The sequence below is a fragment of the Thalassophryne amazonica genome, chromosome 10 (genome assembly GCF_902500255.1).
Source record: "Thalassophryne amazonica chromosome 10, fThaAma1.1, whole genome shotgun sequence".
NCBI lineage: Eukaryota > Metazoa > Chordata > Actinopteri > Batrachoidiformes > Batrachoididae > Thalassophryne > Thalassophryne amazonica.
The window spans coordinates 6,761,635-6,784,366 of NC_047112.1; the positions used below are offsets into that span (position 1 = coordinate 6,761,635).

Below are 22,732 nucleotides of genomic sequence, written 5' to 3' on the forward strand. Positions count from 1 at the left end.
CCCATTTGAATTTTAGCTCAGGGCGTTGTGTGTTTTGGCTGTTCCTGTGTTTTGATTTGGCACAAATTTTATCCTGGAGAGCAGGTAGCTTAACTTTTTCAGACTGGCTCAACCCAGATAGGTTTTTCTGAATCTGAATGGTGCTATTCGGATTTTTTTATCTGATCTCTGCGGGATTCACTGAGGTCTGAACACATATGTGGCTAGAATCCGGCTAGCTTGGAGATCATGACCTCAAAAACACAGCGAAATGGGCGCACAACGCCCACAGCATCCTCACCACTGTGGCGGCGCTCAGTGCGGCTGCAACGACTTTCTTTCTCTGTGGTGCCTTCTTGCCAATAGAATTTGCGCTCTCACTTCCATACACATCTCTTTTGGCTTGAGCCGACTGAGTTTGGGTCTGAGCACTATCTGGCTAGAAAGCAATCTGAATTGAATCTGGCTTGAGACAGATGGCCAAACCAGAAGAGAAAGTCCTTAGTGGAAGAGGAGTTGTACTACCAATATGTCGACCTCGGTTTGATTCCCGGTCATCCTACTTATCTGTGACTTTGGGCAAGATATTTCATCTACATTGTTTCAGTCAGCTGTAAGTGAGTACCAGCCTTGACTGGGGAAGTCACCATCCTAGGTGAGGCTGTAGACTCATGCTAAAATATTCTGTGATAAGCGTAACCTGCATTCTGTTCCTCTCTGGGCATTAACCCATAGGCATTAGTGTCTATTGCTAGAATGTCTTTTAATTTTGGGAAGTGGCGTTTGCGTCACTGCACAGCATCTCCTGCTTGCCATTGTTACATAAGCACCAGCACCACTGGGCTTCAGGATCTACACCAGACATCCTTCCTGACACAGCTCTAGATGTTCTTGAACAATAGGGCGTAATGTGGCCTTACCTTTCTTTTAGGGATGCAAGTTGTCCACCATGTACAAGCACAATGCCTCTGGGAATGTCTGGGTGTGACGGAAACACCCTCTGTACTGATTGGTGTTCGTGCAGTCTGTCTTCTGCAGCCAGGTGATATGTACGTGTCCTGTTGACCTCATTGAGGCACCTTCACGTGACTCAAGCTCAATGAAGCATGATACATTCCCATATTGTTTCATGTGACATTCCCTTAAAATGCACGTGGTGCACTTCATCTTAGTCTCCATGTGGTTGACATGGTCATTCAGATGGTACCCAAGGATCCTCCTGAGAGACCTGGTACCAAAGACTATCAACACAGGCGGTGACTTCCAGTTTTACAAAAGAACTAAGTCCTATATAGGCCCTGAGGCCCAGTTGGTCCTTATTCTCTACATTCTGTAGTGTGAACGAGAATCCATGACTCCTGGTTGAGTTGGACCAGTCTGATGGTGGTTGCTTTCCCAGGTGAGTACCCATTTACAGCTGGGCAAATAGAGACAATGCAGATTAAATGTCTTGTCCAGGAACACAGACAAGTAGCATGAGAGGGATTTGAACTAAGGGCTACACATTGGCAGGCCAGCTCCTTATGCACTCACTCTCCACTTGTACTTTAGGAAGGCCGAACACCGCCTCCCATGCCTGGGCGAGCCCCTCCAAAAGAGCACAGTGAATCATTCCAAAATTTTGTGAGGGAGGGTTGGGGATGAATTGACATGACAGGTTTTCTCCCCTTTTCCCTTTGGTTTTCCAAATAAAGTCTGTTTTAACTAGTTTAGATTACTAAGTAAGTATACTTGGACTTTATTTAATAGGTGATCTTTGGTGCTCTTCTAAGGGGGACTCTCACCCCAAGTTAGGAACCATGAGACCAATCTAACTGCTCTACTTAATTGTATAAAAATAAAAAAATAAAAATGTTCTAAATTAATGGAAATTCCAAGTGAAATACAAGTTTAAAATCATCTGCAGTCATTCAATGCACTGAATGCACGGATGGCTTGTGCACAGTGTGTGCACAAGCCCGTCTGCAGATCAGACGGGATTAAAAATGTTAACAGTAACCATAAAAACACACAGACACACATCAACCCCGCAAACGTGTGAAAGCACTCACAGGTGTGTAGTTCTGCAGAACAAACAAAATCAATGTTACAAGCAAAATCGTAGAAAATCGTCATTTTCCCTCGAACCCAAAAAGAGTTGATGATGAATTTCCGAAACTTACGGCGGTCAATTTACAGGTTGCAATTAATCTGTCATCAAAGATGGCGTTCCTCGAAAATCTGCTTGGTCTTACGTCTTTAACGCAGCTGCGTGGTTGCAGGCGAATGCTTCCAATTAGTCGTACAGGGTTTATTATTGCACAACGTACATGCCGTAAAGTGCAGCCAGCTGTTACGTCTGCCTTCTGATTGTGGTCGTGAAAAATGCCAAGCCGCGCTGCACGTGGCGCTCCGTGTCTGATGTCACGCCGCCGATGAGTGACACTGCAGTTGACCTGATGAAAGTGGAGTCATTGATTTGTCTGGCTGTGTGTGTGTGGGTATGTTGCCAGATTAGGGTTAAACTTTGCTCTCCTGGATGGGATTCTGTCTGTTTGTCTTTACCCCGTTAACACACGACTGCTGTAATTTCAGGCGGCCTGTAATGTGATGAGTAAAGATGTAATTGACGGTGGTCACGCCCTGGTCTTTTTCTTCCTCCACTAATCTGTCTGGCTGTGTTTTGCTTTTCTTCTATACCTGTCTTTTCTCTCTCTCTTTCTCTCCACAGTGGATTAACGGCTGCAATTTATGCATGTTAATATCAAGAATGTGCCAGAGTTTCAGGGTTTGACTGAAGGCCACTTATTTTTTACTCCCACGCTGCTCACTTTTATAGTTTGCCACTGAGAAAGCACAGCTTAGAAGAAGCCCACAAGAAGCAGAAAGTCCTTTATGTCCTTATTATCTGATCAGATTGTTTTTCTTTATGTTTGATGTAAGCGTCAGACTCCTTAGTTGTCTCCGTTTTTGTTGTGGTCGAGTCTGACACACCGCCACCAGTTCTGCATGCAAATTGCAAACAGTTTGTTAAATCCAGACCAGGAGCTTGGTTGGACTCCTGACTGCCTCGACTTTACTCGTGTCCAGTTTTCACTCTGGGCACGGAAAGAAACTGCAGAGTAAATTTTGAGAATGTAATGTCATGGTTCTCTATGAGTGCGTTACATCGATGTTCATGTAGGCTTGTAGACGGACACCACGGCTGAATAAGTGAAGGTCTGCAGCATGTTTCTACATCTGTGTGAGCACGTGTACTGTTTACATTCACACACATTCGCCAGCTTCAAGCACGCACTTCAGCGGGAGCTGTGTGTGCAGACAGGAAAAGAAAAACCCACAGAATGCCGTCCTGTACATTTAGAATATTTTAAATGTATTGCTTTTTAAGGGCCAGCACATTTGTTCTGTGGCGGATCCTCGATGCTGACAGAGCTTGGCCGCCTTCCCAGAACTGAACCGTATCTGCCAGGATGACCAAGGGGCCCTGCAGCCACCCCGTCAGAAATGAAACGCCTGGCCTTTAAACCGTCAGCGCTCAGGCCTGGCCTTATATAATGACACAGAATGGAGGCATTAAGGCAATTTGTTTGATTTAAGTTGTCAAGGCGTCCTGGACCCAGCTTCTCTCAGCTGGTTTTGATAGCCTGCATGTTGCTCGTCGGTGGAGTGAAAACAAGACAAATGGACACACGTAACCGGTGTGGAAGTTATGAGCTCCAGAGAGAGAGAGAGAGGGAGAGAGAGGTGACAGGCCAGGAGAAGATAGTTCAAGGAAGGAAAAGGTGGAGGAGGCGCTTTAAAGGAGGTCCCGTCATCTGGAATCTGATGATCTGTTTTGTATGAAATTCAGGACTGTTCATACAGTTACAGTGGGGAAAACAAGTATTTGATCCACTGTCGATTTTGCAAATTTTCCCACCTCCAAAGAATGTAGAGGTCTGTAATTTTTATCGTAGCTGCACTTCAACTGTGAGAGACAGATTTTTTTAATAATTAATTTGCTTTTTATTCCATTTGCCCTATTTGCCCTGCAGTCAAACAACATATAGAGAATCCACATGATGACAATTGTAAATGAATATTATACTACAAAAATGTAATTTTTTTTTAGGCTTTTCGTCACGTTAATAACAGACTGCTGCATGATACCCTGAAAACTTGCTAAAACAATTATAACAAATAATCTGTGTCTGCTACGTTTAATCTGCTTGGAATTAAATAAACGGAAACTGAATTTCAGACATATATATTAGTCTGTAACAAAGAGGACAAACAGTGTTGTAAAGAATAATAATCAAGACGTTAAAGAGCAAACTTCACTTTCTCCCAGAACGACATGATCAGGAAGCGATTGTAGCTCACAGCAGCTCCCATTGAAAATAACGGAGAGACAGACTGTGATTCTCACATGTTTACATAAAACAACCGCAATAACAACATCTATAAACCCAGAGAATATATTCACGAGAGTTTTAGGCACAATATACAGTAAAAACAGTTTTATGTTGCAATGTTAATGGTGTTGTCCGTGTGCAGCGGTTAAAATGCAGCCCGATCAGAGCGTCTCAGTGCAGTTTTCAATGTTTCTGAGATCTCGCAGCGCGGCGAACTCTCCAAAGTTTTGTGGGATTTGAAACGTCAATAGGGCGAATGAAATAAGTATTTAATACCTACCAACCAGCAAGAATGCTGGCTCTCACAGACCTGTTGGTTTTTCTTTAAGAAGTCCTCCTGTTCTGCACTCTTTACCTGTATTAATTACACCTGTTTGAACTCCTTACCTGTATAAAAGACACCTGTCCACACACCCAATCAATCACACTCCAGCCTGTCACCTACAGTTGCAGTCGTATATAACATATAAAAGTCTCGACCCTGACAATCAGTTAACCCTATTTTTTTCAGATGTATTTTTAAGAAGAAAATCAACACTCTTATATTCAAAACAAGAGCAAACAGATTACTGATGTCCACCAGTCTGGATCCAGATCACCTCCAAAATTGAGTGGAGTCTTCCATGCTCTAATATCTGTCTGCGGTGCATATTTGGTGAGAATCTGTGAAGTAGTTTTAATGTAATCCTTCAAAGTGCATATAAAGAGAAATCTTGATCCAGAATCCGGATTTGAATCTGGATCACCTCCAAAATTTAATGGAGTCTTCCATGGCCTAATGTGTATCCTTGTTGAAAATTTGGTGAGAAACCTTGAAGCAGTTTTGTCATAATCCTTCAGAGCCTCTATAAAGTGAAACTTAATATACAACCCCTGGCAAAAATTATGTAATCACTGGCCTCAGAGGATGTTCATTCAGTTGTTTAATTTTGTAGAAAAAAAGCAGATCACAGACATGACACAAAACTAAAGTCATTTCAAATGGCAACTTTCTTGCTTTAAGAAACACTATAAGAAATCAAGAAAAAAAGATTGTGGCAGTCAGTAACGGTTACTTTTTTAGACCAAGCAGAGGAAAAAAAAATATGGACTCACTCAATTCTGAGGAATAAATTATGGAATCACCCTGTAAATTTTCATCGCCAAAACTAACACCTGCATCAAATCACATCTGCTTGTTAGTCTGCATCTAAAAAGGAGTGATCACACCTTGGAGAGCTGTTGCACCAAGTGGACTGACATGAATCATGGCTCCAACACGAGAGATGTCAGTTGAAACAAAGGAGAGGATTATCAAACTCTTAAAAGAGGGTAAATCATCATGCAATGTTGCAAAAGATGTTGGTTGTTCAGTCAGCTGTGTCTAAACTCTGGACCAAATACAAACAACATGGGAAGGTTGTTAAAGGCAAACATACTGGTAGACCAAGGAAGACGTCAAAGCGTCAAGACAGAAAACTTAAAGCAATATGTCTCAAAAATCGAAAATGCAAAACAAATGAGGAACGAATGGGAGGAAACTGGAGTCAACGTCTGTGACCGAACTGTAAGAAACCGCCTAAAGGAAATGGGATTTACATACAGAAAAGCCAAACGAAAGCCATCATTAACACCTAAACAGAAAAAAACAAGGTTACAATGGGCTAAAGAAAAGCAATCATGGACTGTGGATGACTGGATGAAAGTCATATTCAGTGATGAATCCCGAATCTGCATTGGGCAAGGTGATGATGCTGGAACTTTTGTTTGGTGCCGTTCCAATGAGATTTAGAAAGATGACTGCCTGAAGACAACAGGTACATTTCCACAGTCATTGATGATATGGGGCTGCATGTCAGGTAAAGGCACTGGGGAGATGGCTGTCATTACATCATCAATAAATGCACAAGTTTACGTTGATATTTTGGACACTTTTCTGATGTTTGGGGATGATGAAATCATTTTTCAAGAAGATAATGCATCTTGCCATAGAGCAAAAACTGTGAAAACATTCCTTGCAAAAAGACACATAGGGTCAATTTCATGACATAGGGTTAATGTCAACGAGCAGATGTGATTTGATGCAGGTGTTAGTTTTGGGGATGGAAATTTACAGGGTGATTCCATAATTTATTCCTCAGAATTGAGTGAGTCCATATTTTTTTCCTCTGCTTGGTCTAAAAAGTAACCGTTACTGACTGCCACAATCTTTTTTTCTTGATTTCTTATAGTGTTTCTTAAAGCCAGAAAGTTGCCATTTGAAATGACTTTAGTTTTGTGTCACGTCTGTGATCTGCTTTTTTTCTACAAAATTAAACAACAGAATGAACATCCTCCGAGGCCGGTGATTCCATAATTTTTGCCAGGGGTTGTAGAATCCGGATCTGGATCACCTCCAAAATTTAATGGGTTGTTCCTTGGCCTAAGATCTATCTGTGGTGAAAATTTCATCAAAATGTGTGCAGTAGTTTGACGTAATCCTGCTAACAGATAGACAGGCAAATAAACAAAAGTCTATGATTTTATTACGTCCTTGGTGGATGTAACAATACAGTAAATAATAAGGATCCAGTTATTTAAGGATAAACACAAACTCCAGTGAGCCTCAGGTAGGATATCAGAGGGAACAAAGACATAAACACAGTGAAGCTCTGAACCAATGCCAGATTGCATTTGTAAGATGGACCATTTTAGTCTTATTAGAAACCCAAATCATGAATTTCCTTAAAGGTTAGAGGCTGACCACATGTACCCTAGTGAGGAATAACAATTTTCACCATCAGTTATTGGTTGTTTTACTCAAAGATTCGAGCAGATGCAATGGAATTACACTAAAATCAGGAGATTTGGTCACCATCAGCCAAACTTTACTATAATATCATGGGAAGCGACGTACAAAAATTCTGCACTAAGAACAACTGTATCACTGCAGATCTTTTAAAGGTCAATTTTCCTCAACACTGTGTCCTAAGAGCTTTTATTGAAGGCTGCATTAAATGTTGAGGTTGCAGTTTTTGGCCTTTTTGCAGTTGCATTCGAATTGAAAATCCCTGAATGCAAAGTGTAACGTCAGAGTTAATTACGCGCCTCTGACCTCTGCAGCTCAGTGGAACTGAAGCTGATCAAACCTGCTTACTGTGTGTGCAGCGCGTATGAAGTGTGAGTGGAATAGAGGCCCAGTGTTCTCATGTCCCAGCTTTAAATAAGGGGCCTTTATCTGCTGCTGGTGTGGAAGCACTAAAAGGCCAGTGCGTTTCCTCAGTACAGACGTGGCTCACGCCGCATGCTCCAGGTGTGGTGACCACTAACCAGCCGGGCTTAACTGTCACGCCTGATTGGGAGCCTGAGGCTGACCTGGCACACACACAGTACACTTATTTTACCCTCATGCACGCGCACATCCATTTCCAATTTAAACTTAATTTCCCCCCAAGTGTTCATTAAGTTTCTGCCTCTCTTGGCCCTTGGCAGTATAAAACAGGCATTCTGGGAGTTGGAGTATTTAGTTTGAGCTTCAACTTTCTTATCGACTCTGACACACTGCAGGAACAATTTCTGTGTTCACGTTGAACCATCTTCTTAGGAAAATGTTGGGGTCTTTATCAATTTTGACCAGCAATGCTAGTACAATTTTACATTTGTAATTCCAGAAACAAGCTATGCGTTCACAATTAACCATCTTTTTGGGAAAACTTTGGGGTCTTTATAAATTATCATCAGCAATTCAATACAATTTTACATTTTTAATTTGAGAAACAAGTTCTATGGTCACGTTTGCCCATCATCTTGAGAAAACTTTGGTGTCTTTATAAATTATGATCAACAATCCAATACAATTTTACATTTGTAATTCATGAAATAAGTTCAAAAACAAGTTCTATGTTCATGATTAATCATCTTTTTGAGAACACTTTGGGGTCTTTATAAATTATGATCAGCAATTCAGTACAATTTTACCTTTTTAATTCATGAAATAAGTTCTAAAACAAGTTCTGTGTTCACGATTAACCATCTTTTTGAGAACACTTTGGGGTCTTTATAAATTATGATCAGCAATTCAATACAATTTTACATTTATAAATTGAGAAACAAGTTCTATACTCAACAAAATATAAACGCAACACTTTTGGTTTTGCTCCCATTTTGTATGAGATGAACTCAAAGATCTAAAACTTTTTCCACATACACAATATCACCATTTCCCTCAAATATTGTTCACAAACCAGTCTAAATCTGTGATAGTGAGCACTTCTCCTTTGCTGAGATAATCCATCCCACCTCACAGGTGTGCCATATCAAGATGCTGATTAGACACCATGATTAGTGCACAGGTGTGCCTTAGACTGCCCACAATAAAAGGCCACTCTGAAAGGTGCAGTTTTATCACACAGCACAATGCCACAGATGTCGCAAGATTTGAGGGAGCATGCAATTGGCATGCTGACAGCAGGAATGTCAACCAGAGCTGTTGCTCGTGTATTGAATGTTCATTTCTCTACCATAAGCCGTCTCCAAAGGCGTTTTAGAGAATTTGGCAGTACATCCAACCAGCCTCACAACCGCAGACCACGTGTAACCACACCACGCCAGGACCTCCACATCCAGCATGTTCACCTCCAAGATTGTCTGAGACCAGCCACTCGGACAGCTGCTGAAACAATCGGTTTGCATAACCAAAGAATTTCTGCACAAACTGTCAGAAACCGTCTCAGGGAAGCTCATCTGCATGCTCATCCTCCTCATCGGGGTCTCGACCTGACTCCAGTTCGTCGTCGTAACTGACTTGAGTGGGCAAATGCTCACATTCGCTGGCGTTTGGCACGTTGGAGAGGTGTTCTCTTCACGGATGAATCCCAGTTCACACTGTCCAGAGCAGATGGCAGACAGCATGTGTGGCGTTGTGTGGGTGAGCGGTTTTCTGATGTCAATGTTGTGGATCGAGTGGCCCATGGTGGCGGTGGGGTTATGGTATGGGCAGGCGTCTGTTATGGACGAAGAACACAGGTGCATTTTATTGATGGCATTTTGAATGCACAGAGATACCGTGACGAGATCCTGAGGCCCATTGTTGTGCCATACATCCAAGAACATCACCTCATGTTGCAGCAGGATAATGCACGGCCCCATGTTGCAATGATCTGTACACAATTCTTGGAAGCTGAAAATGTCCCAGTTCTTGCATGGCTGGCATACTCACCGGACATGTCACCCATTGAGCATGTTTGGGATGCTCTGGACCGGCGTATACGACAGCGTGTACCAGTTCCTGCCAACATCCAGCAACTTCGCACAGCCATTGAAGAGGAGTGGACCAACATTCCACAGGCCACAATTGACAACCTGATCAACTCTATGCGAAGGAGACGTGTTGCACTGCATGAGGCAAATGGTGGTTACACCAGATACTGACTGGTATCCCCCCAGTAAAACAAAACTGCACCTTTCAGAGTGGCCTTTTATTGTGGGCAGTCTAAGGCACACCTGTGCACTAATCATGGTGTCTAATCAGCATCTTGGTATGGCACACCTGTGAGGTTGGATGGATTATCTCAGCAAAGGAGAAGTGCTCACTATCACAGATTTAGACTGGTTTGTGAACAATATTTGAGGGAAATGGTGATATTGTGTATGTGGAAAAAGTTTTAGATCTTTGAGTTCATCTCATACAAAATGGGAGCAAAACCAAAAGTGTTGCGTTTATATTTTTGTTGAGTCACGATTAACCATCTTTTTGAGAAAACTTTGTAGTCTTTATAAATTATGATCAGCAATTTACCTTTTTAATTGAAGTAGCTGTGTTACATCTCTGGATTTCATTATTAAAAGATCATTATCTTTATGTTTTTTCCACTTCTGTTGGTTTATTTATTGGATTATTAGCAAATATCTATCAGTCTACACTGGAATAGAAGCCTTTATTTATTATTTTGTTTTATTTCAAGCAGATACTTTATTTTCTTGTTGGCAAGTTTAATTAATTCCAGACCAGGCCAAGCCAGTTACATCACTGGATCATGATTGGTTGCTGGATTGGTAGTACCTTAAATGTTAAATATGGCAAGGAACCAGCTCTAGGAAGAGTCCTGGTGGATCTGAACTTCTTCCATTTATGGATGATGGAGGCCACTGTGCTCATTGGGACCTTCATGCAGCAGAAATGTTTATGTACCCTTCCCCAGATTTGTGCCTTGAGACAATCTTGTCTCTGAGGTCTACATACATTTCCTTTAACTTCATGCTTGGTTTGTGCTCTGACATGCACTGTCAACTGTGGGACCTTATATGCAGACAGGTGTGTACCTTTCCAAATCATGTCCAACCAACTGAATTTACCCCAGGTGGACTCCAGTTAAGCTGTAGAAACATCTCAAGGACGATCAGTGGAAACGGGATGCACCTGAGCTCAATTTTGAGCTTCATGGCAAAGACTGTGAATACTTATGTACATGTGATTTCTTAGTTTTTTTAATAAATTTGCAAAAATCCTTAAAAAAATAATTTTTCACATTATCATTAGGGGTATTGTGTTTAGAATTTTGAGGGGAAAAATGAATTTCATCCATTTAAGTATAAGGCTGTAACATAACAAAATGTGGAAAAAGTGAAGCACTGTGAATACTTTCCAGATACACTGTAGATTGAACTGAAAATGTAGACTACTGAAAAACAATCTTCAAGATGTGCAGCAATCAGTGTTTTGATAACAAACGCATTCCAAGCTGTAATCACACACTCCAACCTTAACATAAAAATAAGCTCACTCAAAGTGTGTAACGTTACTTCTTTAACATTAATTTTAGACATTATGGTATTGGTATTTACTGCTTTCAGTTTTTCAAAATATAAGTGAATTTTCTCAAATCTGTTGTTTTTCAATATTCAAAGTAGATGCTTATAAGACTAGCCATTAATTAAATTTAATAAATTAAACTCACCTACAAGTAAATAATGAAGCCTCAAAAAAGGTTTCTAGTCCAGCCAAAACTGATTGATGTTTGCCAGTAATCCAATAAATTAACCAACAGATGTAGACAAAAATATAGTGATAATGTTCTTTTAATTTAATTTTCTGTGTTGCAGAGTACAAATAGAGCACACAACAGCATGCAAAATTGCACAGATAGTTAGACTGAACAGTTTTTAGCTCACTTTAAGAAGTACTGCAGTGGGTGAGCCTCAGTACCTCGATTCATTCAGGTGTTTATGTGAAGTCCCTCTCAAATAACAGCAGAAACACCTGCACCTTACTGCACCTTGCTATTTTAGTTTTTTAAAGATATATTTTTGAATACGTCTGTTTTGTCATCAGTTCCTCAGGTTGGTATGTGGGTCTTGGATTTAAAATTTTGTCATATATGTAGAACAAAGAATTGACAAAAATATATTGTTGGGTTGCCCAAGACCCGTAATTGAAATTACCAGGTATAGAAAATGAATGAATGAATATTGTTGGGTTGTTTTCCTGTCATGTTCATTTTCTCTTTCTCCCCACCTTCTCTTTGCTCCCTTTTTTAGATCTCTTTTGATATGTCCGAGTACACGGCTAATGTGGATGGCATCGGTACGCTGCGGCTCTTAGAGGCCATAAAGGCGTGTGGATTGACACAGAATGTACGCTTCTACCAGGCGTCTACAAGTGAACTGTACGGCAAAGTGCAGGAGATCCCTCAGAAGGAAACCACGCCGTTCTACCCGCGCTCGCCTTATGGTAAGACACCACAAACAGAATTCCCGTTCAGTAGAATTCTAGCTTTGGAAAACCTGAGTAAAGACAATAACGATGGTTTGAACTTCGAAGGAATGTGAACAAAATGTGGTGCATCATTAAAGGCATCCGGTGTAAAACATCATATACGGGATCCACTGTAGTGATCCTGAGCAACTTGTGGAAGCTGATGGACAACAAACAAAAAAATTGTACTATCTTGTGCCAAAATAAATATACCATTGTACAAAAATCAGATGTGAGAACATCCTGTGGATCTGCAGATATCGAAGTTGGTGCCGAGACCGGCGTCCAGCTCCAGTTCCAGGTTATATGGGTCTTCTAGCGCTTGAGAAGACGTACATTTTTATTGGTCAATTTTCTGCTGTGATGTCATCTCAAATGGCCACGCTTAGATAACGTCACTGTAGACAATTTACTACATTTATGACTCACTGGCTGACCAATAAAAATGTATTGGAAAATGATACAGTAGTCCCCCATATAAAATAGTGCGGTTGTGGTAGAACACCAGCTTAATATCCACTGACCTGTGGGGAAAAATTCACGAGTGAAAGGTACATACCGTTTCAAAATTGCCCTAATCTAGCTTTGTGTATTGGTGGAAATTGATTTTGTAGTATTTGGGTGATTATGTAAAGCTTTGGACTAACAACATATAAAATAGCCATTTTAAAGGTGCTATAAGTGATTTATTGCCACTAGATGTCGCAAAAGTACCAGCAACTCTGGTCAAAACACCTTTTGTTAATTCTCTGCAGAACCTGTTAGAAATGTTAAAGTGGATATGACACTTAAAGACAACATAGTCTTATTACATGTAACAAAGGTTATATAATTCAGTCAAGCTAAGCATTTTGAGAAGATGGACACGGTTCTCCTGTTATATACAACGTTTGAACGTCCCGCCACTGAAAAATGTGCATGTCCCGTGACCAGCTTCCCACTGAGCACCAAACCTGAAATACGTCACTACGTGTAGACCGTATCGGCTTGCACGCCTGGCGGCCATTGTTTACACATTTTTTAGCGGCAGAAACTTTGATTAAACACAGCTCTCAGGGACTTGTTTGTCGATATGCCTGACCAGTGTGTCACAGCATATTGCACAAACACAAGGGCGAAAGGTTTTAGCCTTTTCAAGTCCAGGCAGATTGATCGAAAACCGCAGTGTTGTGTGATGCACGAAATGTCAGGCTGCCGCTCGCTCCGCTTGCACACACGCACTTGCTCCCGACAGCAGACACTTTCCTCTACTGTCTCCATGTTCTCACTGCTCACAGGAACACCTAAAATGTCAACCCCAAATAATATGTTCACAATAATCTTGAAATGGTCAAGGAACTTGTAAAAATATCAGTGCAATACGTAGTTAAACACGGCGTCGGCATGTTCACTGTTGTTTTTGGCGATCTTTTTCGAAAATTTCGCCGTTTATTTCCTATTCTTTTGTGAAAATAACGTAACTAAACACGGATGAATGCAATGCCAGGCACTCGAAAATGGCAAAAACCCGAAGGTAATGGCGGTGGTCCGCAAGTAATACCTACACTATCGCGGCTCTGGAAAAATAACAAAAGCAGTACACAGACGCTAGAATCGAAAATGCTATAATTATAGTGTTATAAACAGCAGCAACAAAAATCAAAGCCTCCCTTACCATTCCATATTCTGCAGCCTTTCAAATCCATCGGAATTGACACCTCTTGCTTCTGCTTTGGCTCCGCCATAAACACCGTCGGCATTATTTTCGCTGCCAGAATGCTCCTGGTTTGAATGTTCGTCCGAAAGATACGCTTGAATCTGTAGGGTCTAATCACTGCTGCGACATCCTCAGGATCCGAGTCAGAAATAATCCACACTTGAAGAGTCAGAAAAGTTCTTGATCTCGTCACTGTCCATGCTGAGGTCCATCTGTTCCTGTTGTCGATCAAACAGACAAAGACGGGACTCTGCCAGCTGCCAGCACGCATTCCAAGAAACACACTTTTGAGAAGCTGTACAAACTTTATTTCTCAGTGATAATAATTAAAACCACTTTCAACTTACTATACTGTGTGTATATTTTGACATTTATATCAGTTTTACCTAATTTTTTGTGTCGTATCCACTTTAAATGGTAATGCCAGCATTAAATTGGTACAAAATGCATTATTTTGTGGAGGTTTTCAGGTGAGTCTAATTAAAGCTGTTTGATGAATAATGTTGACAAATTTTACTTTATTTTGAGCTCTAGTTACTATACATTTATTTCGGCAGTGTATCACAAAATGACAGCAAATTTTACTGCTTGTACAGTATTTATTTTGGAGGGACTCCACGCCAAATGTACAAGTGAACATTGCATACAACATGAAAGAGCAAGTGCATGCACAAAGTTCAAAGTTCACTCTGCATTTGATGGACACAGGAATTTCAAGTAAAAACGTTACAACTTTGCAACTCTAGCAGACGAATGTGAGTGTTGTCTGTCCAGCATATATCCAGCAAAACCTTTTTGTGACATATGTCCAGATTTTATCTGGAGTTCTTTCCAACATGATCCCTAGTGGCTTATGTTTCTTAACTGTGTCATTGTTTCAATTTTAAATAATTTGTGGCACTTTTAGTCAGTTTTAAAGGGTTATCACATGTCTTTGGTTTCATGATGCTAACACTAGTGTACTTGTATGTATCCCTTGAACGGCATGCTGGGAAACTGAGTTTACCATTGTGGCATGGTCTCTTGTTGTATTTGAACTCACATGGGTCAAAATCCTAAATTGTTTCCAGACTTGGTCCCCATGTGGCCCCTTTGGAACACCAGGGTCTGTGCATGTGTTTCTCCACATAAAACTGGAGTTGCATCAGGAAGTGCATCCGGCGTAAAACATGTGCCAAATCTCAATTGAGATCTCTAACAGATCTGCATGGAAAAGAGTCAGCTGAAAGCAAAAAACAAAGCCCAAGAGCAGATAAATGAAGAATAACGCAAAATTGAAATCTGCTGGCTTTGACAATGTTTTTTAAAGGTAATTTTAAAGTTTATCACAAATTGAAATTCACACCCCACCTGCAGTTCCTGCTGCCCACACTTTGGGAGCCACTGCTTTATTTAAATACTAAGGAATAAAACTATAGTCAAGAACAATAAAACCTTTTTTATGACCTTATTCTGGAAAAAATGCAAAGGATCTGCACCGTTCAAGATGGAAATCCCATGAATGCTAATTGCATCAACTGTTGTCAAGCATGTGCCATTCCTCGGTTACATCTGCCAATCATCGTGCACGCTGATTGATTCCACTGTGTGAATTGATTCCAATGTGTGAGAGCTTCGAGAGCTCAGACAGCGTTGGAGCTCTCCACACACCCCGAGGCCAAACATCTGACGAGTGGAGTGACTCTCACTTTAACAAAGACACCTTTATATCCACAGCACTCAGCACTCACTTCCAACACACGCACACATTCGCACACAGGCGTTACACGTGTGTGAGTGATCAGGTTTCACGCTCCGTGTTGTCTAAACGATCTCCTCACTGACACTTTCACCATCTGTCAGCACTCAATCTGAGGCTGCATGGGAGGCGCATACCTTCATACGGAGGACTCCACCTCTATTAATTAGGCCGTGGGGGGGGGGGGGGGTCACCATGGCGACCTCCCTTCGCTGCCAGCGTACGGTCTTGACCCGTGGTTTAATGAACGGGCACCTCCCTGCACTCGCTGTGGTATTCCCCTCATCTCAGCAGAACGGAGAACTTTTTATGCAACTCTCCTTTTAGTCAATCAGCAGATGTGCGGTTGACGTTCTTCACACAGAAATATGATCTTTGGTACCACGAAGTGTAGCTGCAGCACTGAGTCTGTGCGTCTGCAGCTCAGTGCAGAGGTGACTCATGTTGTCGTTCTGTAGGAGTGCAAAGCTGAATCTGTGCATGAAAACTGTATAATTTAGTCGTTCTTCCGACGTGATTTTGACCACCTGAGATCCACACCTTCAGTCTTTCCAAAAGGAGGGAGATGCATATTAGGATGTTATCTTTTTCTCTTTGTATCCTCTGCCATTCTTCCCCTGCCCCTGCAGTTCTGTTTGTCTTGTGAGTCTTAGGCTGGGCGCGGCTGACATGCTTGCCACTTGCTCCTGCAATAAATCGTCTTACTCCACTAAAAGACCAGCTCATTCATTCACTTTTCAGTCAGATTGGTGGCATACAAGCCAAGCTAGATGCATGGCACCAGAAAGTGGAGTTTTGCATATGAGACAAAATAAATGGTAAATGGACTCCACTTGTGAAGTGCCTCACATTCATCCACATACGCAAATGCATGCACAGACTTCTTCTTCTTCTTCTTTGTCTTTCGGCTGTTCCCGTTAGGGGTCGCCACAGCAGATCAATCGTTTCCATCTCACCCTGTCCTCTGTATCTTCCTCTGTCACACCAACCACCTGCATGTCCTCTCTCAGCACATCCATGAACCTCCTCTTTGGTCTCCCTCTTCTCCTCCTGCCTGGTGGCTCCATCCTCAGCATCCTTCTCCCTATATACCCTGGGTCCCTCCTCTGCACATGTCCAAACCATCTCAATCTCGCCTCTCTGACTGTGTCTCCAAACCGTCCCACCTGAGCTGTCCCTCTGATATGTTCATTCCTAATCTTGTCCATTCTTGTCACTCCCAAAGAGAATCTCAACATCTTCAGCTCTGCCACCTCCAGCTCTGCCTCCTGTCTTTTTGTTAGTGCCACTGTCTCTAAACCATACAACATAGCTGGTCTCACTACTGTTTTGTAAACTTTCCCCTTCACCCTTGCTGATATTCTTCGGTCACAAATCACTCCTGCCACCTTTCTCCACCCACTCCACCCTGCCTGCACTCTGTTCTTCACTTCTCTACCACACTCTCCATTACTTTGAACAGTTGACCCCAAATATTTAAACTCATCTACTTTCTCCACTTCTACTCCTTGTAACTGCACTATTCCACTGGGCTCCCTCTCATTCACACACATGTACTCAGTCTTGCTTCTACTGACTTTCATTCCCCTTCTCTCCAAAGCATATCTCCACTTCTCCAGACTAGACTCAACTTGCTCTCTACTCTCACTACAGATCATAATGTAATCTGCAAACATCATAGTCCATGGGGACTCCTGTCTGATCTCATCTGTCAACCTGTCCATCACCACTGCAAACAAGAAAGGACTCAGAGCTGATCCTTGGTGTAATCCCACCTCCACCTTGAATGAGTCTGTCATTCCGACTGCGCATCTCACCGCTGTCACACTATTCTTGTACTTGTCCTGCACTACCCTAACATACTTCTCTGCCACTCCAGACTTCCTCATACAATGAATGCATGCACAGACACACAGTTAAATTGGTCCCAGTGTTTAATTGAGCACCTCCTTCCATAGTGACCAAGTTAATATTATCCAAAAGCCATAATGGCAAATCAGAATTGCAAAAAATGTTTCCTGTGAACATTCCATCATGAGGTCTGTAAGCTCATCAAGTCATTTTAATGGGATTTTAAGTATTTTGTCTCACACTTAATGAGCCGGTGTTCCTCTGTTTGTTCTTTTCTTTTCCTGATTTATTTATTTCTTGCATATTTTTGTATGTCTCTGTCACTTCTTCCAGCTGCTGCAAAACTGTACGCCTACTGGATGGTGGTGAACTTCAGAGAGGCCTATAACATTTTTGCTGTCAACGGGATCCTCTTCAACCACGAGAGTCCAAGGAGAGGTGAGGACGCAGCGCACGTGTGATCATACACATACACTAAGACTTTGGATCATGAAGGGGGGAATTTCCCGCACTGGTAACGGTGTAGGGTTTGGACAGCAGATATGGTGATGAGTTGGTGGGTGGGTGGGTGGGTAAATGGATGCCTGGGTTAGTTAATCTCAGCTGCCTTGTGTGATATCACATAGATGTGTATACCACATGCCGGGTGTGGTGCCTGCCTTCACATCAACAAGCAATTTAAGTGAGCACCTGCTGGGAGAAACATGATGCCCACTACATCACCAAATCCTATATGGAATATGTAACATAACAAGAAAGTACCATAAACCACAGTTATTCAGTGGGTAGAACAAGATCTGGGCAAGATCCCATTCTTCCCCATATTGATTGATAGCAATATTTGTTTCTTATATTTCATTTAATAATGTTGTCAGTTTGAAGATTTTCCTGGTATTGAGTGAAACCTGAATAATAATTTGTTTTTGGAGTCACTTTGTATGCAAGGTTAGAAATTGCTGACCAGATATTTTTATTGTTGTTGTATTGTTGTGTCAGGTTCTTTTATTGTGGGAGGGAGTGAGATAGGGAGATCTGATTTTTCACATTTTATTTACACCATAATAAAATATTTATTATTCACACTAGATTGTCACATTTTGCCAATGTTTTTCACATGGCGGAACCTCTGTGCCTTTATTTTGACATCCTGCTTTGCGAATCAGCGTAATTATGAACTTTAGTTCAATTCTGTTGGGTTTTTTTTTTTGTAAATCATTTCCTCAACTTTAGAGGATGATATGAGTTCACTTTTACGCCCCTCTCTGGCTCTACTGTTCCCCTCTCTCTGTCTTTTTCTTTTTGCACCATTTCTGTGCTTTCTACAACTCCAGTCACTCAGCGATCCCCTTGTGGTAGTAAATGGTGGTGCACTTTCATATGCAAAGTAAAAATTGCAGGTATTGTGCTCACATTTTTTTTCTGTTCTGTAATAGCTTGTTTGATCTGTTCATGTCAACGTATAATGTCAAAAGGTTATATTAGTTATCGATGTAAATTTTGTTGCATAAGTTTTATCAGGATGTATCGTCATGACTGTTTTATCGCCTCCGTAGAGTCGATCCTACAAATTACTCATTGCATACTCAAAATATTGTTCCGAAACCTTTCAAAACCTTTGAAACGCCAGTGTTTCAAACATTGTTCCTGTGTGGGCATGAAAAGCAATAATATCACATGCTGTGCTGCCCCCTGCTGGACATTTCAGAAGTGCACAGCTGTATCAAATTAAAAATTTTGTATTTAAAGGCTGCGTGGTCTCTAGTGGACTCGCATGTAAGTCACCTTTTAATGTGTTTGAGATGTTTCTAACATGCGTTGTGTCACAAATTTTTGAGTCACGGTCTGAAAATGTTGGCACGGCTCAGTGCGAGCACCAGGATAAATCCACAATACGGCAATAAAATGCAACATGAACCATTGTTAGGTTGTGTAAAACTATTTAATTACACGCTCTATATAGCGCACATTCGTTCACAGCTGAAACCCAGTCACTCATAACTGCTGGTAGGAGTGCAAGCGAGTCGACACACACACTCTCTGTAACACACAGTGAGTGGTTTGTGTTCACGTTTTTAATATGTGTTCTGAGCCCTGAGGGTCGCAGGCGCTGGTTTAACCCGATTTACGTGCCACTGTGACCCAAAATTAATACCACATGACTGCAGCCCCGGTACTGCACCCAGGTCAGCCGCTCAGGTGTTTATGATTTATCCTGTAATGAAGGCCCTGGCCACGACCTCAGCCAAGGTTAGAGGTCAGCCAGTAAAGCCTAATGGGTTACCAGAGTTAGATAGGTGTGGGAACCAGTGCGGTTTACAGCCAGTTCATTTCATTTGGGGTTAAATGCTAAAGAAAGTAGGTATCCATGTGTTTGTGTGACTCTTTTTGTGTGTGTGTGTGTGTGTGTGTGTGTGTGTGTGTGTGTGTGTGTGTGTGTGTGTGTGTGTGTGTGTGTGTGTGTGTGTGTGTGTGTGTGTGTGTGTGTGTGTGTGTGTGTTGACTGTGCATACATGAGAAAAAATGTAACTCTTTTCCTATGTTTGGGAATTGATCAGTTTATTTAACCCTCTGGGTCCGACGCCGTCGTATACGACAGCTAAGACCAAGCTTTACTAAATTATAAATAACTTTTGAATGATATGAAATAGAAACTTACTTTTTTATTGTTGTTGTTGAAAAGTTAACTCCGCGGACTTTCGAGCCAGCCATCGGCCATCTTTGTACTCCTCATAGAAGCTGTGTGATGACGTGCGCAATGTGAGTGTCCAATCGGAATTGGTTCACAGTCACATGGTTTTCCAAAGTCCAATCGTAGGGCACATTTACCTCACGTGAAAGCCAAAGATCGTTTTCAGGAGTGATGTGTTACTAGTTGGCCCGTTTGAATAGCCCCCTGGGTGCTCCAATGAGTACATACTATTAGTACATACACAGTGTGCCCTGCACCATTACGCACAGCGATCAGTGAAAGCAGGAGCACACAGAGAGCCTCTGTTGACAATCTCACGTGCTCAAACAAAGAGTATGTAACTATCAGGATTGCTCCACTAGTTTGCATGTGAATGTTACTGGATAACTCTGTTGCTTTCTCTGCAAAAAGCACTTGTTTACCATATCATTGGACAACAAAATGCATAGACCATTTTGTATATATTGTTCAAAATGTGCATTTGTGTTTATTGTTTGAACCTTTTTGTTGTACAGTCTTTCACACAAGACCTCAAATTACCTTTTTAAAGTGTCAAAACAGTTGTTTATTATAGTTTGCTGTGTGTTTTGAATAAATGTGTGTGGAAAATTATTTTTCGCTTTATTTTTTTCTTGCCTATTTTTGATTGTAAATCTTTATTACACTTATAAAACACAACAAAACCATATATATTCTGAAAGCACAGCTTGTCCTTAAAAAAAGAGACATAAAACTTGATTGTGGGATGCAGGGAGAGCTGGTAACAGCAATAATAAAACATTTATGCCAGGCTAGTGAACTGTCCAGAAAATGCCCTCGGACCCTAGAGGGTTAAACAACGCCAAACCACGACATAAGTCATCTCAAGGCACTTTACAGGAGTGAGGTCAGAGTGTCAGTCCAGATACACAACAGAGGAATCTCCATTTCCCCTGCTTCTACTGGTTATCTTGTTCTTTTGGTTCTTACCTGAATGTTGGCAACAGTGGCTCAGGATAGTTGATGAAGACTGTAGCCACAGTTGACTGCATGAGTGATTGTACTGATGCCAGATCAGTCACTGAAGTAGGAATTTTCCATATCTCACCCCAACCCAGATTAATTTCAAGCCCCACCCCTCCCCCGCATACCATCATGCTCCATCATCCAGAAAAGTGACTTCTTGAGTTCAAACAATCCAATATAGACAGCACAAATGTCAGTGTAAGGACTCTTCCAATGCATTTATCCATGACTTCTTCCCACTTGTATTCAAAATCCTTAGTTCTTTAAATGACGACACTCATTTGTGTGCCCAACGTGCAGCCACAGAGTCATGTCCAGTCTCCATAACCGCATCTCTCATCTCTCAGTTTCAAAGGCCGAGGATCCATGAATGTCACTGCAGAGATAAATGAAGGCCATCAGGTTTTCCACAAATGGATACACTTCTGGTGGCCACATCCAGGAAGTTTTTGAAAGCCTGACTCTTTGTTTTGATCCATGACAATTGCAAACACAGACGCTCTGATCCATCATTCACCTTCTCAAGTGATCCCTTGATTATAGTTGGGGTGGCAAGATGGCGCCTGTGTGTTTGGCATGCCGTCAGCCCTGTCTCTACCGCTCGTCGCATTTTTTGTTATTTATAGCTGTGTTTTTGCTCTGTGTGTTCTGCTGGGACATCTCTGCCTTGCTTGTGTATAATCGTCAGTCTCTCTTGGACATTAATGCTCTTTATGAGCCGCTGCTGTCGTCTGGGTCCGGGCTGGGAGGGCCCCGCCCTGCTCTGCCACCTGTGCTCGTGGAGGTCCCGCTGCACCTGCTCCGTTTTCCTTGCGCTCCTCTCCGGAGGAGGTGCTTTAGAAGGCGTGGAAAGCGGAGCGGTGCTTGGTGAAATTTAAGTTCTACCTGGCAGCCTTCACTAGAGGGTCTGATCCTCACGTCCTCTGGGATGGACGATATTTTTGGGCGTGGGAGCGCGCGCTGCGCACGAGAGGCTGCTGGATTCGTCCTGTTGTTCCTGGACTGTCCTCTCGATGACCGGACTGGCTACACTAAAGCTGTGCCCGTTTTTGCCGCAGCTTCCTGCTGCTGCCTCTCGCCAGGCTGCAGAGTTTTTACGCCGGTGCTGTCATCTGTGGGCTCGCAGATGCGGTGTTTCACCTGAGCTCCTCCGGCCGCTGAAACACGCTGCGTCACTGGCTGCTGAGGAGCTGAACTTCCACATGACTTCATTAAAATCTGTTGATCCCACCGAGATCCTTAGTTTGGGTCTCATTAACATCAGATCATTGACTCTGAAATCATTGCTGGTGAATGACTTAGTTGTGGATCATCGTCTGGACATGATTGGGTTATGTGAGACCTGGCTTAAATCCACAGCTGTCCTTCCTCTGAATGAGGCCTGCCCACCGGCGTACACTTTTCTCACGTTTCACGTGATGTGAGGAAAGGCGGGGGTGTTGTTTTAATTTATAAATCCAGGTTACTTTATTAACTGTTGGGGGGACATGAATATAATTCATTTGAGCATCTGATTCTCCGTTATGCCCATGATGCTAAGTACTGTCAAGGTCATAAAACTGGAAATCAGCTATGTTATATTGTCACTGTCTATAGGCCTCCTGGCCCATACTCTGATTTTTTAGATGAATTTGGCGCGTTCATCTCTAGTCTTTCAACTAGTGTAGACAACATTTTGATTATTGGT

The 22,732-nt window shown here is 42.0% G+C and overlaps 1 protein-coding gene across 3 annotated transcripts in view; it reads left to right on the top strand.

The window, feature by feature from the left end:
• gmds (GDP-mannose 4,6-dehydratase) overlaps positions 1-22,732 on the top strand; it is a 357,438-nt gene that overhangs the window by 99,588 nt on the left and 235,118 nt on the right. For all 3 annotated transcript variants that reach the window (XM_034179366.1, XM_034179365.1, XM_034179367.1), the window contains exons 5-6: positions 11,850-12,042; positions 17,685-17,789. In XM_034179366.1, the coding sequence (XP_034035257.1) occupies positions 11,850-12,042; positions 17,685-17,789 (298 nt within the window). The remainder of the gene's footprint in view (positions 1-11,849; positions 12,043-17,684; positions 17,790-22,732) is intronic.